At 54.3% G+C, this 17922-nt stretch overlaps 1 protein-coding gene across 1 annotated transcript; it reads left to right on the top strand.

Annotated features, from left to right (window-relative positions):
* The first annotated feature begins 430 nt into the window (after nt 1–430).
* Nucleotides 431–17600, top strand: PRKCG (protein kinase C gamma). The gene is made up of 17 exons (XM_032388783.1): nt 431–517; nt 1487–1569; nt 5274–5385; nt 5539–5670; nt 6952–7108; nt 7842–7976; nt 8264–8351; nt 8603–8632; nt 10435–10587; nt 10919–11107; nt 11883–11974; nt 12056–12118; nt 12380–12518; nt 13551–13631; nt 15009–15116; nt 16408–16548; nt 16788–17600. Exons 3-17 carry the CDS (start codon nt 5373–5375, stop codon nt 16974–16976), a joined length of 1710 nt encoding a protein of 569 aa, XP_032244674.1. The 5' UTR covers nt 431–517; nt 1487–1569; nt 5274–5372; the 3' UTR covers nt 16977–17600.
* The last annotated feature ends 322 nt before the right edge of the window (nt 17601–17922 follow it).

Below are 17922 nucleotides of genomic sequence, written 5' to 3'. Positions count from 1 at the left end.
GAGGGGCTGGGGGTCTGGACTCCCGGGTCTGAGGGAGGAGGGGCTGGAGGCTCCGGACTCCCCGGCCTGAAGGAGGAGGGGCATGGGGGTTTTGGACTTCTGGGTCTGGGGAAGGAGGGGTCCGGGGGCAGGGACCCTCGGGTCTGAGGGAGGAGCGGCTGGAGACCCTGGACTCCTGGGTCTGAGGGAGGAGGGGGCTGGGGGTGAGGACTCCTGGGTCTGAGGGAGGAGGGGCTGGGGGTCTGGACTCCTGGGTCTGAGGGAGGAGGGGCTGGGGGCCTAGACTCCTGGGCCTGAGGGAGGAGGGGTTGGGGGCCTGGGCTCCTGGGTCTGAGAGAAGAAGGGCTGAGGACTAGAATGTCTGGGTTCTAGAACAAGAGGCAGCTGGGGTCCTGCTCACGGGGGGAGCAAGGTGCAGGAAGGCTGGCAGAGGTGGGAGACCGGGTACCCTTTTCTGCACTGACCTCTGATCCTTGATCTTGCAGGGGGATTGGAAAACAGGGCCTGCAATGTCAAGGTAAGAGCTGGGGACCCAGACTCCTGGGACCCTCAGGAGGGTGGAGGCTGGGGCCCCACAGCCCAGGAGGCTTGACACACGTGTTCTTCGGTCCCCAGAGAGGCGCGGGGGAGCCCGGGGCGGGGGGTGTGGCAGAGACACAGCCTGTGGTGGGGAGGGAGCTCTGATGGCGGGGCCACCGCGGAGGTGGTGCTGGGGGCCCCTCCCTCGGCCGGCTCCAGGTGGGGACAGATATTTGGAGAATCTGTTGCCATGGGAACAGGGAGATTTGGAAAAGGGGAGCTGAAAGGGAGGGGCTGGAGATGAGAAGTCAGAGCCCCCCCCTCAAGCTGCTGTCGCCATGACGACACCAACAATCCTAGGCAGGGGCAGGCCGGGTGGGGTCACCAATGGGCGGGTGGGGGCCGGGCGGGGCTGGCAGTTATGGGGGGCGGGAGAGGGGGGCGAGTCCTAAAGCACCAGCTGCTACTGTTGAGAACAGAGTGAGTCAGGGAGGGGGAGGCCTGCAGCAGCCCCCAGACTCACTTCTGCCCAAGTCACTGCTCTCTCTCTTCTGTCGGAGGACATTTCTCTGTTTGCTCTCCTCCTCAGCCTGCCTCTTTCCTTGCTTTCTTGCCTCGGTGGGCTTGTGTCTGTCGATGGGATCCTGTTTTCTCTCTGTGTCCCTGTGTCTGTCTTTCTCGGTCTCTGTGTCTCCCTTTGGCTGTGTGTAGGCACTGGGGTCTCTCTGCTCTGTGATGCTCTGTGTCTCTGTTTCTGTCTGTCTTTGGGTCCATCTCCTGAATTTCTGTCTCCTGGTTTCCCTCCCCCACTCCATGTTGGGGGTCTCTCCTTTGATTGTCTATTAAACTCTCTTGATTTTGGGGTCCCCCCTCTCTGGTTTTCTTTCTGTAGGGGTCTCTGTCTTTCTGATTTTCTATCCATTGGGCTCTCTCTCTGTCTCTATGTCTCTATGATTCTCACCTTCAGTCTGCAGCTTTGTGGTTCATCGACGATGCCACGAATTTGTGACCTTCGAGTGTCCAGGCGCTGGGAAGGGCCCCCAGACGGATGTGAGTGCCCGGACACCTTATTTTTTCTCTTTGGGCCGCGCCCCCGCCCTCACCCCCTCGGCGTCCGTCCCAATTTCTCCTGCTATTTTTAAGGCTGGGAGGGGAGGGGGGCTGGAGAGATAGGGGGAGCTAGTCTGGCCCAGATTCCCTGCCCTTGGCCTGGAAAGGGGAAATGAGAGGGGGCTGAGACAGGCTGGGGACACAGGTGGGGGACCGAGAAGAGGCAGGGGTGAGAGGACCAAAGAGAGCATTGGAGGGGGTGGGCCGTCATCCAGGGATCAAGAGATTTAAAAAAAAACAGAGAGTTGAGGGACAGAGAGAGAGAGACAACTATTGATGCAAGCACTGAGATAAGACAGACAGAATCTCAGAAATGCAGAAAAAGATAGAGACCCAGACAGAGAAAGAGAGAGGAATGGAGCAGAGACAGAAACCCAGGAGGGAGGAAAAGGTGAGCCACAGGGACTGAGAGAGACCGACAGAGACAAGAAACTCAGAGACACAGGGCTGCAGAGACCCAGAGAGACAAGCTAGAATAGAAAATGGTAGATATGGAGACTGATTTCTGAGACGCGGAGAGGGAGGCCCAGGGAGACCCTTCAGCGCACACGCGCGTGCGCTCGCGTGCACACACACACAGCTGCATGTGCATGCACGTATCCCCATGAGCACACACACGTGCACATACAGATCCCTCATGCACACACACAGACACGCACAAGCCCTCCCTCCCTCCCTCCGCTTCACATCGGGGGATGTCAGGTCGACTTACAGGAACAGTGGACCCTGTGGCCCGTTCCTGGTCCCTCCTTCACTTTCTGTCTGGCCTTGGGGCTCTTCTTCTCTCTGAGCCTCCACTTCCCTCTACCTCTGCTGTCCACTGTGGCAGCCACCAGCCGCACCCAGCTAGCTCGAGGTGCACTCGAGAGGGGCTACCGTGCCTGAGGAACGGAAATCTAAACTCCATTTAATTTGAACTGATTTAAATTTACATAGCCACGTGCGGTTAGTGGCTACTGGGTGGGACAGCATGAATCTCGACCTCCCGCAGCTTGTTTTTTTTTCTTTTAAGATTTTATTTATTTATTTATTTATTTGACAGAGAGAGACACAGCGAGAGAGGGAACACAAGCAGGGGGAGTGGGAGAGGGAGAAGCAGGCTCCCCACTAAGCAAGGAGCCCGATGCGGGGCTCGATCCCAGGATCCCGGGATCATGACCTGAGCCGAAGGCAGACGCTTAACGACTGAGCCACCCAGGAGCCCCCGGCTTGTTTTGATAGTTCAGTGAAGCCAGGTGGCTTGAGGGTCTAGCCCAGGTTTTGACATAAGGTTGGAGCCAGCTTTACGATTAGCAGATGAAGAAAGGGACAGAATGAGAACCTGAGACAGAGAGAGAAAGGGACAGAGAGATCTCCAGAACTCCATGGGACATTTTGCCAGCTGCTTAGGTGAAGGAAATTGAAATTTACATACAGGATGTGATTTCATAGGACATCTATTGAGCACCACTGTCTACTAGCACCCATATATGTCCATGATTAGCCACCTCACCTGCCCACCTGCCCCACCACCAATACTTCTGATCCATCCAGTGCTCATTGCAGGCACTCAGCAGGTATCTGGCGGACACTACAGGAGCGAGTCTGCACAGCATATAAGATGAGGTGTTGTTCCTGTCCCCATCTGAGCAGAGGCTCCTGAGCCGAAAACCTGGGCTTGAATCCCAGTTCCACCACACAGAGGTTCTGTGACCCTCCAAAAGTTTTTAATTTACTTCTCTGCACCTCTTGAGCTCCTCATCTGCAAAATGGGGATGATGACCACGCCTACTTTAAAGGATTGTTTTGAGGACTAAATGAGTCAAATGCTTGGGATGGTACCTGGTACATGGCGAGAGACAACACATCGATTATTATCCTTGTACAATTGTTGCTGTTACCGATGAAAAAGCAGAGGAGGGATCTTCCTCTACCTCACTCTGACGTTTTTTTCCTTCTTAATGCTTTTGATCTTGTTGTCAGTCACATGGATCAGGGGCTAAAGAAGTGGGAAGGACTTGGCAAGCATGATTTCCATTAGACCCCTTTCAGGGAGGCCTCGCGGCCCCATTTTATAGGAAGGAAGGCTGAGTCTCTGCAAAGCGCAGCGTGGGGGGAAGCCACTAGCTGGGTAGTGGGCAGAGTCAAAATGTGGATGTTAATCTAACTGGAGCTGCAGCTCTGTCTCCTTTGTAATGGTGATTTCACCTTGAGAATAAGAACAGCTTCTCTCCGTGGAGCGATGGAGCTTGTGAGTCAGGCACCCTGCTGAGAACTTTTACATAGTATATCACTGACAGCGACAGGCACCCTTTGAGTTAGGGTCAGCTGAAGATCGTTAGAGGCCCAGAGCGTTGGAAGAGATCATCACACCCTACCTCACCCGCCCAGTGTCATTCAAAATAGAATCCCCGCTAAACTGCAAAAATAAATAAAAGTCCAAGAATATCCTGAATTTTCACCCTAGTGATAACTCTCACAATGCATTCCTAGAAAAAGGCAAATACCCAATTATTTAACACTCAGACACTGCCAGGGGTGGGGAAGGAATGCTTTACCGGTGTCCTAAATTCATGCTTAATTGGACTCTGGACATTCAGCATTGCTTCAAGATACAGACTGTTGATTTCCACTGGGCAGAAGAGAACACTGAGGCTCAAAATTGGCCACTAACTTGCCCCAAATGACACAGCTGGTAAATGGCCCAGCTCTTATTTAAACCCAGGGCTATGTGGAGACTGCAATAAAATCATGAATAGTAACCACGGCAGCACAAATAACAGTACTGAGCACATTTAGCATGCCAGGCCCTGCTATGCAGTTTACACTTAATCTTTTTCTTTCTTTCTTTCTTTTCTTCTTTCTTTTCTTCTTTCTTTCTTTTCTTTCTTTTCTTTCCTCTTTTTCTCTCTTTCTTTTTTTCCTTTCTTTTCATTCTTTGTTTCATCTCTACACCTAATATGGGACTTGAACTCACCCCCAAGATCAAGAGTCGCACACTCCATCGACTGAGCCAGCCAGGCGCCCCTACACTTGGTCTTTCATTAACTGAGAGGTCCCTATAACTGAGAGGTCATATTCTCCATCTCACAAGGGGCTCAGAGAAGGCAGATCGTCAGTGGGCAGACATTGACGGAGGCTGACAGCGAACCATCTGGAGTTCATTGTGGCCCACAAGTCCTCAGAGAACAGCTTTTGGGAGGTGGGGGGGGAGCATAGGGACTTGGAACATTAGGAGCCCCCCCACCTCCTGCGGGTTCTGCCCAAATGCCACCTTGTTAGTGAAGCCTTCCCTGATCACTTTCTGCAAATTTCAATCCCCACCCCTGGCAATCCCCTTTCTTGCTTCATTTTTCTCCAAAGCACCTGCTACCATCTATCATACTATTTTATTTATTCACTGTGTTTATTTTCTGTCTCCCTCCACTAGAAAGGAAACTCCATGGGGACAGGAGTTTTTATTTGTTCACGGCTGGTCCTGGCACCAAGAACAGTGCCCAGCACACAGTAGGCCCTCAATAAATATTGTAGAGCGAACGAGTGAGGTGGAGCCGCAGGAGACTGGGAGAGCAAGGCAGAGGAGGCCGAGTTCAAAGGGCTTCTCTCCCAGGGGTCTAGGGCACCCTCCGTCCTGGCCCCCTCTGATGTCTCCTCTCTGCCTCCAGGACCCCCGAAACAAGCACAAGTTCCGTCTGCACAGCTATAGCAGCCCCACCTTTTGCGACCACTGCGGCTCCCTTCTCTACGGGCTGGTGCACCAGGGCATGAAATGCTCCTGTGAGTCTACCCTTGCGGCTCCTGCCAGAACCTGGAGCTCCGGGGCCCCTTTCAAAGCGCAGTGTCTGGGTTCCGGGTAGTGCTGGAGGATGGCGTCTGGGGGTGGGGGGGGGGGGCGGCGGGACACGCTACCTCACGTTCTGTGCCCCCTAGGCTGCGAGATGAACGTGCACCGACGCTGTGTGCGCAGCGTGCCCTCTCTGTGCGGGGTGGACCACACGGAGCGCCGTGGGCGCCTGCAGCTGGAGATCCGAGCTCCGACTGCAGATGAGATACACGTCACAGGTGAAGCCCGGCTCCTGGGTCTGGTCCCGCCCTTTTACCCAGGGTGAAGGGCCCAAGGTGTTCACCTGCGCTGCCCGCCCAACCCTACAGAGAAGGCCACACCCCCTGAGGGTCATGCCCACCCTCCTGACCCCACCTGCAAAGGCTGAGCTCCACTCCGCCACGCCCCTTCCACCTTGTCGCGGAGTCCCCAGCCTTGACTCCTGCAACTCTCGGCGCCTTTTTTGTTTTTTAAGACTTTATTTATTTATTTGACAGAGTTAGCGAGAGCAGGAACACAAGCAGGGGGAGTGGGAGAGGGAGAAGCAGGCTTCCCGCCGAGCAAGGAGCCCGATGTGGGGCTCGATCCCAGGACCCTGGGATCATGACCTGAGCCGAAGGCAGACGCTTAACGACTGAGCCACCCAGGCACCCCGAGCGCCTTTTTTTTTTTTTTAAAGATTTTATCTACTGGGGCGCCTGGGTGGCTCAGTCGGCTAAGCGGCTAAGCGTCTGCCTTCCGCTCAGGTCAAGATCCCAGGATCCTGGGATGGAACCTCGCATCGGGCTCCCTGCTCAGCGAGGAGTCTTCTCCCTCTCCCCCTCTCTCAATAAATAAAATCTTTAAAAAATATATCTATTTATTTGAGAGAGAGCGAGAAAGAGAACACACAAGCAGGGAGAAGGGCAGAGAGAGAGAAGCAGACTCCCTGCTGAGCAGGGAGCCCGATGCCGGGCCACCCAAGGGCCCCCTTTCAGCACCTCTTTTTTTTTTTTTTTAAAGATTTTATTTATTTATTTATTTGACAGAGAGATACAGCGAGAGAGGGAACACAAGCGGGGGAGTAGGAGAGGGAGAAGCAGGCTTCCCGCTGAGCAGGGACCCAATGCGGGGCTCAATCCCACGACTCCGGGATCCTGACCTGAGCCAAAGGCAGATGCTTAACGACTGAGCTACCCAGGAGCCCCCCCTTTCAGCCATTCTAAATGAAGGTCCTTGAGAGGGAGGGAGGAGAGAAAACCTGATTTTGAGGGAGGCCTGGGATTACTATTGGTGATATGGCCAGGGTCCTCACTCCGGGGTCCTCAGGGAGGAGGGGGCTCTGGGTCTGATTTCTGGGTCCCTGGCTGGGAAAAAGGATTTAGGCCCTGTCTTCTGGGTACTGGAGAGGTAAGAGACCAAAGACACCTGGGTCGTCAGAATGGCTGCGAGCTTGGATTTTTGATTGCCGACTGGGAGAGACTTAGGGGCCTCTTCCTGGATCTCTAACCCGGTCTACCCTCCTTCACTTCTCCTCTCAGTTGGCGAGGCCCGTAACCTCATCCCAATGGATCCCAATGGTCTGTCGGATCCCTATGTGAAGCTGAAGCTTATCCCAGACCCTCGGAACTTGACAAAACAGAAGACCCGGACGGTGAAAGCCACACTAAACCCTGTGTGGAACGAGACCTTTGTGTTGTGAGCCTCGGGTGCAGGGGACGCTGTGATGGCTGACAGAGAATGATCTGAGGGTCTTGGTGGCCCACAAGACCCCAGAGAGCAGATGGTGGGAGGTGTTATGATAGAAGGAACCCAAGAAAAGGGCAGAGAAAGGCGGTGGGAGAGGGAATGGAGTGACTGAGGGAGAGTGATGGAGTTACAGAAGCCGAGAGAGAGAGAGAGAGAGAGAGAGAGAGAGAGAGAGAGATCTGTGCATTTAATCTCCATCAAAGCCCACTACTTTAGAGTGAGACAGAGATGGCGGGTGTTCAGAAGAAGAGACACAAACCCAAAGAGACACATAGACAGAATGCAGGGGGGTGGGGTGTAAGCAGAGGGGTGGTGGGTGGGTGGCAGGAAGAGAAAGAGAAGCCAGTTAACAGAAAGACAGAAGGACAGAGACCCAGAGGAAGGAGGGAGCACAGAGACTCAGATAGGAGAGAGATCTGGAGAGAAAGGACAGGACGCAGGGATCGGAAGGAGCCAAGAATGTGGGAGGAAGGGAGAGAGACTGAGCGCGGTCCAGATGTACTCAAGGTCCCGATATTGGGGAAGACCCCCTTCGGGAGGCTCAGAGATGACAGGACACTTCAGGGAGTAGGAACAGACCCCAGCTCACCCCAGAAGGGCTTGCGTCCTCCCCCAGCACCAAGGATGGGGGAGTTGGGGGAGTGGGGAGCTAGACCCTCACTCCGCCCCACCCTTCCCGCAGCAACCTGAAGCCGGGGGACGTGGAGCGCCGGCTCAGCGTGGAGGTGTGGGACTGGGACCGGACTTCCCGCAACGATTTCATGGGTGCCATGTCCTTCGGTGTCTCGGAGCTGCTCAAGGCGCCGGTGGACGGCTGGTGAGGACGGGGCAGGGGCGTGGTCTCTCTCCTCCGGACCACCAGCATCCTGCCTCCCTGCGCTTCTCTCTCCCTCCTCCCCTGTCCCTCTCCCCCCCACCCCGTGTCCCCCCACCCCGCCCTTCTCTCCTTCTCTCACTCTTTCTCTCTCCATCTCTGTGTCTTTCTTTCTGTGTCTCTTTCCCCCCTCTGATCCCTCTGCCTCTCCCTCGGGTGCATCCCCCCCACCCCCTACCCCCACCCCGACCCCGCCTCCTGCCCGGCTCCGGTCTCCGTCTGTATGTCAGGTACAAGTTACTGAACCAGGAGGAGGGCGAATATTACAATGTGCCGGTGGCTGATGCTGACAACTGCAGCCTCCTGCAGAAGTTTGAGGTACTCGGCCCGGCTTCCCCCAGGGGGAGTCCAGCCCTGCCTCCCACGGTTCAGAGCGGCTGGGTGCCCGCGCGAACTGGGACTACAATTCCCAGAAGACCCCGGGGCTCCTTCCCCTGCCTTTCTCGGGACTCCTGCCCCAGGGTGTGATGGGAATTAGAGTTCCTAGCCATTCCCATGGCTTGGGGGTTTGCTCTAGGGCAACCTCCTACCTCCCTGGGTGCTCTGACTCTGGCTTTCTTCTCCCCCAGGCCTGTAACTACCCCCTGGAACTGTATGAGGTGAGTAGAGCTCAGGCCTGGAATGGAGAGTTTCATTCCTGTGGTCTGCATGTCTCTCCCCACGTCTCGCTCCCCTGATACCTGCTTTCATTTCCACACCCATGGGCTGAGCACAGACTTGGCGGCCGGTCTTGTGCTTGCTGAGCAAACCTAGCAGCCCGGAGGGGAACCTGGCCCCGATGTACTACCTCAGAGGTAGCCCAGGGCACCAAGAAGCCTGGAGGAGCCGCTCAGCCAGCCGGGGGGGGGGGGGGGGCGGAGAGTGGCCAGGGAGGGACTTCCCTGAGGAGGTGACACCTGAACGGATCCTTGAGTTTTTCTATTTATCACTGTGGCCTTCTGTCCTCCATTCCTTTTCTCACTCACTCAACACCTATTTCCTGAGGTGTCACATAAGCCAAACCCTGTTCTGGGAGTAGAATCAGTCCATTCCCTGGGGAGCTCCAATTTCAAAGTAGGAGAAAGGTACAGATAGAGACATCCATCCAGAAGGACTATGTTTGATTATAGAGGTGGTAGCCTCAGGCACTGGGGAGTGCCGGAAGCAGCTGCTCAGCCTGGGAGAGCCAGAGAAAGCTTCTGAGTGGGGTGGTGAGTCCAGGAGGGAGTGCGGGATTCTCCAGGCACAGGAGAGAGAGACCAGATTTCAAAGCTGAAGGATGGAAAACCTTCCAGGCAGAGGGAAGAGCAGGTGCAAAGGCCCTGTGGTGGGAGCAGGCTGGGAGTGTATGTAGCACAGCAAGGAGGACAGTGGGGCTGAAGCGGGGGAGAGGGTGGGAAAAAGTAGGACATTAAATCAGAGAGGGAAGGGGTGTGACTTGTCATTCACTGGAAGGATTTTAGCTTTTTAAAGATTTTATTTATTTATTTATTTGACAGAGATAGCGAGAGCAGGAACACGAGCAGGGGGAGTGCGAGAGGGAGAAGCAGGCTCCCTGGGATCATGACCTGAGCCAAAGGCAGATGCTTAATGACTGAGCCACCCAGGCACCCCAGGATTTTAGCTTTTAAACTGGGTGAGATGGGGTGGGGGGGTGGGAGCATCAAAGGTGGCCTGAGGTGGTTTAGGCCTGAACAGGACACGACCTCTGTGTAGAAAACAGAGACAGAGGCAGAGGGGGAAGGGGAGAGGAGGCTCTGTGCAGACGCAGGTGGGAGGAGCAGGAAGCAGTGGTCGTGTCTGTGTTCTGACTCTGGGTGTGCTCTGAAGGTTGAGCAATAGGAAATGCGCTCAGCGCTCGTGTCCTGAGAGACCTTCGTCCATTCAGCACCCTCAGTGCTGGACGATGCTGAAGACACAAAAAGGAGGGCGAGACGCCGTCTCTGGCTTTAATGGATTTTGATTTCTGGCTCTGTTTTTTAATCTGCTGTGTGACATTGGGCAAGTTATTTAATGTCTCTGTGCCAATTTCCTCTTCTCTAAAATGGGCGTGGGGGTGGGGGCACCTGGCGGGCTCAGTCAGTGGAGCATGAGACTCTTGATCTTGGGGTTGTGAGTTTGAGCCCCATGTTGGGTGTAGAGATTACCTAAAAATAAAAAATAAAATGGGGGGGTGATAACAGGTTATCTAATGGCATATAGTAAGTGTCTGAGTGTTAGTTAAATGACCAACCCTCCAGGCTGTGGAAAACCAGCCTGTTTAAGAACTTGCGTTCTTAAGCCAAGGGGATGGGGAGGGGGCAGAGACAACTTTCTTTTTCTCTCTGTCTCTCCACATCCCTTTCATTCTTGGATGCTCTCTCTCGGGGGCATATGCCCGTCTGGGGTCTAACTACCTCCGCATCTCTCCCCTTTCTCACAGCGGGTGCGGATGGGTCCCTCTTCCTCTCCCATCCCTTCCCCATCCCCCAGTCCCACCGACTCCAAGCGCTGTTTCTTTGGGACGAGCCCTGGACGTCTGCACATCTCTGACTTCAGCTTCCTCATGGTTCTAGGAAAAGGCAGTTTTGGGAAGGTTGGATTCCTGGGGCCCTAGGGGGGAAAGGGGAGGATGTCTGGGGGGAGATCAGATTCCTGGTCTTTAGGGAGGGACACTAGGCGACTGAGTCCCCCAAAAGGGCTCGATGGGACCCCTGAGTTCCCCTGAGAGGACAGGCATAAAGATTCGGATGCTTTCCCTGAGGGAGTGCTCAGCAAAATCAGGGCACCTGGTCCCCTGAGAGAGAGAGAGAGAGAGGAAGGAGCTGGGATTCCCTTTCTCTGTGTCCCTGAAAAGGCGGGGCAGGGACCTGCATCACTGGGTTTGTTCCCAAGATGGACTGGGCCTTCTGGGGCTCTGTCCCTAGGTGATGCTGGCTGAGCGCAGGGGCTCTGATGAGCTCTACGCCATCAAGATCCTGAAGAAAGACGTGATTGTTCAGGATGATGACGTGGACTGCACCCTGGTGGAGAAGCGAGTGCTGGCCCTGGGGGGCCGAGGCCCGGGGGGGCGGCCCCACTTTCTCACCCAGCTGCACTCCACCTTCCAGACCCCGGTAAGGAAGGGGAGGTGCATAGGCTGGCTCAGGTCAGACTTCTGCTCCGGGATTCGGAGATTCTGGCGGAGGCAAAAGAACCTCCTGCACGCTGACTGGGCGTGGCCAGAGGGATGGGAGCCTGTTGGGCGTGGCCTGAGCCAGCGGGGTCTTGAGTGGGGGTGTTCTGAGCCAAGGAGGTTTGAGTAAAGGGAGTGCGGGGAGGAGAATGGCTTCTGAGTGGCCTGCCAACAGCTGGGCTCCAAGTAACGAGGTCGTCACTCTTGGATTCTGAGAGAAGGTCTCATCAGACATGGGGCGTGTCCCGCAGTTCGTGGGACGGGACAAGGAGTGAGAACCGCCCGAGGTTGGAGAGGGCATGACTCCTTCAAAAAGCTCTGGATAAACGTAGTCAGCTTCCTGGATTTAAAGAAACATTATTGTCCATTGCAAGTGAGGCCCGAAACACCTCTGGTTCCTAACAGGTGGTCAGGGTTGCGTTTGCGTGAGGAGGTGCGGGAAGAGGTGGCGGTGCCCCTGGGATTTCCAGGGAATGTGGGGACCTCAGTCTTCCATTCGCAGAGGGCGGGACCAGTTCCGAGTAGCAGGGGATAGGGCGGGTGGAGATTCTGTGGGGCTGGCTTAGAGTCCTCGGGACCTGCCAGATGCTCTGGGTTGCTGATTGGGTGGATCCGGAGCCTTCCAAGTTTGTCTGGAGGGGGCGGGAATGGACGCGTCCTACCCTCTGGTCAGCGTGTCCCCTCCTCTAAGCCCCCCCCCCCCCCCCCCCCCCCAGGATCGCCTGTATTTTGTGATGGAGTATGTCACCGGGGGCGACTTGATGTACCACATTCAGCAGTTGGGCAAGTTTAAGGAGCCCCATGCAGCGTGAGTCTCGCCCAAGAGAGGAGGGGTGGGGGGAGGGGGGGCCCCAGTCTTTGACCTCTGACTCCCCGCCCCCTTCTCCAGGTTCTACGCAGCGGAAATCGCCATCGGCCTCTTCTTCCTTCACAATCAGGGCATCATCTACCGGTGAGTGGTCTGGGCCTTTCACTGGAGGTCATCAGGCCCCTAGAGGGAAAGGGATCAAACTCGCGGCTGCAGGGGCACCTGGCTGGCCCACTGGGTAGAGCGAGCGACTGGTGATCTCGGGGTCATGAGTTCAAGTCCCACGTTGGGCGTAGAGCTTACTTTAAAACAAAACAAACAAACAAAACCCAAAACCTTGCTGCTCCGGCCTGTGGAACTCCACCCGTCCCTCAACTCCTATCCATCCTGCCTCCCACCCACCAGGGACCTGAAACTAGACAACGTGATGCTGGATGCCGAAGGACACATCAAAATCACTGACTTCGGCATGTGTAAGGAGAACGTCTTCCCCGGGACCACGACCCGCACCTTCTGCGGGACCCCAGACTACATAGCCCCCGAGGTACCCTCCCTCTGCTGCTCTTGGTGCCGTGCACCTTCGCGGGGTGTGTGTGTGTGTGTGTGTGTGTGTGTGGTTGTCTAATATTCAGAATGTGGGGGTCCTGACCCTGGGGTCTTTACATGAGTCGTGGGCGGTCCAACAGCAAGCAGCGCAGAGAGGCCTGTGTGCCCCGCATTCCCAGTGGGCGGAGCTGGGTCTCTAAGCTGGCAAAGTGGGCGGACAGGTGGGTGAGTGTTCTAAAAGAGCGGGACCCGCTTGGCCCTAAGAATTCTCAGAGAGCAGGACCTATTGCAGGACTATTCTAGAAGGTAGAGACAACTTCGAGTGTACTCTGAGTGGGTGGGGCCCGTCCCCCCAGAACACTGGGCATGTGGAGGCTGTCTCCTGAACATTTCAAGGGGGGCAGTATACTCTGACTTTGTTAAGGGGGTGGAGCTAATGATCTGACCGTATGTAAGTAGGTAGAGGGTCTCAGTTGAGGGAGGATGTGGTGTTAGTGCTGCCTTTCTTAATCTTCCAGGGTGATTCAATGCTAATGCTTTTGCATCGTGTGATCAATGTCCATAGTTTCAAAACATGGCTGGGAGTCAGAATCACCTGTGGAGATTTTGAAAAACACACATACTGTTGACTCTGACCTATTGAGACTGGAATTCTTAGGGCTAGGAACAGCCCACTAGATGAATCTTAAATGCATCCAGATTTAAGACTCTCTGGTCTCTGAAATTTAGCCCTTATTTTACCCTCTCCTTAAGGAGAAGGTCCAGTTACCTAAATATTCTAGCTGGGTGGAACTTTTGACTTGGTCCTAGATGGTCTTTATTTTTGGGACCAAAGGAATGTTCTAAGTAGGTAAATTCTGTTTGTGAATTGTCCAAAAAGATGGAGCTCTGGCCGAAGTGTTCCAAGTGGGAAGAGTTTGTGTTGAAAACACTTCGAGTGGGTAGGGTTCCCAGGGGTTGAGGCCAGAAGGGATCTTAGGCTTCTTAAAGCACAAACCAGGATTCCTTGACTTCCATCCTTCCTCGCCAGATCATTGCCTACCAGCCCTATGGGAAGTCTGTGGATTGGTGGTCCTTTGGGGTTCTGCTGTATGAGATGCTGGCAGGACAGGTAAGGGAAGCTGGGAGAGGCTGGCCTGGCTAAAGGCAACACGGTGTGGGATGGCATCTGTTACATGGCCTCTCAAAGGAGCTGGTTAGGAAGGGATGTCTGCCATCTAAGGAGGGGTGCTAAGCAGTTGGGAATGTCCTGCCTGGATAGTGCTGTCCTTGGTTCTGAAGCATTATTTTCCCACAGGCCAGGGTTCTTTTTCTTTCTTTTTTTTAGGCCAGAGGTTCTTAAAACTTTTTTGGTGCCAAGCACCCCTTCTCAGAACAATGTGTTTAAATGCCTGAAATAAAATAATAGGATTACAAAGGAAATCAATCGTATTTAAATGGCTATCAAAACTTTAAAATTTTAATTTAACTTAGTTCAGCCAACTAAATTAATTTAAAGGTATACAATTAGGTAAATATTGAACACTGGGATGTGGACATATATGTGATTTCCTATTAATGAATTAAATGGTAATGTCTCACAATGGTGGGAAATAAACAGGAAGGTCTACCAGGAATCTTGAAGTTGAGATGACTAACATTTTGAGCTACCTGCAAATCTAATGTGCTAAGAAAATATCTGTGGTTTCTGTTGGTGATGAAGTCACAAGTACTACTGTTGTGGTTTTTGCCTACATTTATAAGGGAATGCTAAATTTCAGTTAGAGATCTTTAAAAATAAAGATGTACTTTTTCCCCTGTTCAAGCTCATGGACCCTCTCAATTGTATGAACAGACTTCCTAGACCCCACATTAAGAATCCTTGCCTTGGGAGGCCCCTGAGTGGCTCAGTCAGTTAAACATCTGACTCTTGATTTCGGCTCAAGTCATGATCTCAGGGTCCTGAGATCAAGCCCTGTGTTGGGCTTCTCGCTGGGCGTGGAGCCTGCTTGGGATTCTTTCTCTCTCTGCTCCTCACTCATCCCCTCCCCTGCTCCTGCATGCTCTCAAAAAAAAGAAAGAAAGAAAAAGGAAAAAGAAAAGAAAAAAAAGAAGAAAAGGAAAGAAAGAAAAGAATTCTTGCCTTGGTATTGCTTTTCCTAATCCCAGAAGACTGGAAGCCACTCATCCAACCAAGAGAATGCTTTTACAGTTTTTCCTGCATTTTTTGGGTCTCTCTTCTATTTAAGTGACATATTGTCTAATTAATGCCCTGCTGATTTGCATAGCAGAGAAAGACAGAACAGCAAGGAGGTGCAGAGAGCTGGTGCATCTGAGATAGGAAAGCAGAGAGTCTGAGACGGAGAGAGAGAAAGCTTTGGCGGCTTGGTCCAATTTTTCCCTAGGATGTTGGAGGGGGGGTGTTTGTGTTCTTGGTGGATAATGAGGGTGTGGAAGGTGGGGGGAGGCAGTTTGTCAAGTCTCTGACTCTATCCCTCTATTTCCTCAGCCCCCTTTTGATGGGGAGGATGAGGAAGAGCTGTTTCAGGCCATCATGGAACAAACTGTCACTTACCCCAAGTCGCTTTCCCGGGAAGCTGTGGCGATCTGCAAGGGGGTGAGAGCCCCCTGACCCCCAGAGTCTCCAGACAACCCCTGTGCCCTACGACCACCATCCTGGGCTTCCCATGCAGTGGTTCTGTGCACATTAGAAAAAGGCTCCCACCCCTCAAGTTACTTCCCTTCCATCTGCTGGAAAAGTTTGTATAATACAGAGATGTCATTAGAACACTAATCGACTGCCCTGCTGTCCCCTCCAGTCCAAGGATGGCCTCTGTCTCCTTCCCCTCCGCTGCACCCACTCCCCAGCTCACTGTGTGGAGTGCTGGAAGGCCAGGGTCTGCCTCTCCAGAACCGGGTGGGTCAGGTGAACCTAACTCCTGCCACTTCTCTTCCTGTGGGATCTTGGGCAAGCCACCAAAACTCCGGGAGCCTGCCTCCTCTACTGGGGTCATGGAGTTAGTGCAAGAGAAAGAGTCTAGCCCGTGGCAGCTTTTCAACAAGCATTAGCACCCTCTGCTTCTGGCTCCTGTCTCCATTCTCTCTGACTGTCGCTCTCTGGCTTCTGTCTCCCACCTCTGCCTCCATCTACATTCGATGGGGCTTCCTGTGTCTCCACCTTTTCTCTGTGTCCCTGGGGATGCACCTTTTGCATCTTTGTCCCCCTCTATCTGGGTGTCTATTCCCCTCTTACCCCCAACTCCCATACACACATATTCTGGGTCTCTGTCCTCTTTCTGGAACTCTCCTTCTCTCTGAGTCTCTGCCTTCATATTGTATCTTTACCCCTCTCTCTGGGGGTTTGTCTCCTGAATCTCCATCCTCTCTTTCTGCATCTCTGCTTCCCCCCAACATCTGCTCTATCTCCCACCTTCTCTGGGTCTCTGCCCTTCCCCTGGGTCTCTATCTCCCCCTCTCTCGGGATCTCTGTTCCTTCTTTGCTCTGGGTCTCCAACCGCTTTCTCTCTCTCCCTCACTTCATCCTTCCCTTTTCCTCTCCTCTCTCTCTTTCTCTCCTCCTTCTCCTCCATCCCTTTTGGGGATTCTTCGCTTGCCCCTTCCTCTTTCTGGGTTTCTTGCCCCTCATACCCTGATGCCCTGATTTCTCTCTCTCTCTCTGTCTGTCCTCGGGTCTCTGGGTTTGGAGTTCATCTATCTCATTCTCATTTATTCTCCCCCATTCCTCTTTCTCTCCACCTCCCCCACCCCTGTTCCCCCTTGCTATTCTCCTCTCTCTGGGTCTCTATGCTGTGTCTCTGTTCCTCTGTTTTTGTCTTTCTCTCTTGCTCGTTCTCTGTGCCTCCCTGTCCGGGACTCTGTCTGTCTGTGTGTCTCTGTGTTTTCCACAGTTCCTAACTAAGCATCCAGCGAAGCGCCTGGGCTCAGGGCCAGACGGGGAGCCCGCCATCCGTGCTCATGGCTTTTTCCGCTGGATGGACTGGGAGCGCTTGGAGCGACTGGAGATCGCCCCTCCGTTCAGACCCCGTCCGGTCAGCCACCTTTCGGGAACAAACCTTGGTCCCTCGGGGTGGGGGTACCCAGGAGCTCCAGTTCCTATATGTGGAGGTGGGGTGGGGCTCCCTCTGTGGAGACGCCCTAACGGGAGATGCAGAGGACATGAAGGATGTGCAGACATTCCAAAGGAGCCAGGAGATGCACAGAGGGGACACAGAGCGACCCCCAAGGAGCCAAGAGAATTTCATCTTTCCTTCCCCTGTGCTTCCCACAGTGTGGACGCAGCGGCGAGAACTTCGACAAATTCTTCACGCGGGCGGCGCCGGCACTGACCCCGCCAGACCGCCTAGTTTTGGCCAGCATCGACCAGGCCGATTTCCAGGGCTTCACCTACGTGAACCCGGATTTCGTGCACCCGGACGCCCGCAGCCCCATCAGCCCACCGCCTGTGCCAGTCATGTAATCTGTCCTGCCGCCACTAGGTGTCCCCATCGCTCCCTCCCCGCTCCAGCCTTAGCCCCCTCTTCACCCCCTCTCCAATTCTGTTCTTGCTCCCCAGCATTCTAGCCTCTGCCCTGTGGGTGCTAGATGCCCCCCCAGCGTTCCTGGCATTCTAAACTCCATACAGTCTCTAGAGCCTTATCGCGTTCTAGATTCTGCTGTGCTGAGCCCTGGATTCTCCCTCACCTCAGTGTTCTGGACTCTGCTCTACCGGGTTCCAGAACCACTACCACTATCCCAATTCCATGGGGTTCTAGACTCCATTTTGGTAGACTCTGTGCCTCTCCTTTTTTTTTTTTTTTTTTTCCTTTCTGGGAAATAGTCTCATGGGGTGGGCCGTTCCAGACTTGGATTCCAGAACAAACCCCCACCTCCGACCCCCCCATCTCCACTCCATTCTGGAGTAAGTGGGAGGCTGTGCCCCCATGCTCCAGCACTCCTCTTCTACACTCTAGGGATTCCTGGGATGTATGAAGGATTCTTACCCCAGCTGTTCTCAATCAGCTTTTGTTCTAGACGCCCCCACCCTAAACCCATCACTGCTCGCCTGCCAGGTGCATGGCTCCAGTCCTGCTCGGAACCCCTCCTCCCTCCTGTCCCCCCCCCCCCCCCCCCCCGCCCCCCCCCCCCCCCGCCCCGTACCCCGTGCCTGCCACTCTCCGAGACTCTCTCCTCCTCCCCGCGCCCACTCTTCTCTTTGGCTCTCCCACCCGGCCACAGCTACTGGAGAATAAATTTGGGATGCTGATGCTGAAGTGTTTGGATGTTTTCTTCTAAGCTTGCAGAATGAAGGGGGTGTGGAGGTGGGACAGTGACTGTACACGGAAACACACACCCAGAGGCTGGGGGCAGGGCGACAGAGAGGGGGGGAAGCACAGAGACCCACAAAGTGGGGAGAAGGTACCCAC

The sequence above is a fragment of the Phoca vitulina genome, unplaced genomic scaffold, assembly GCF_004348235.1.
Source record: "Phoca vitulina isolate PV1807 unplaced genomic scaffold, GSC_HSeal_1.0 scaffold52, whole genome shotgun sequence".
Taxonomy (NCBI): Eukaryota; Metazoa; Chordata; class Mammalia; order Carnivora; family Phocidae; genus Phoca; species Phoca vitulina.
This window is presented reverse-complemented; position numbering and strand designations above follow the sequence as displayed.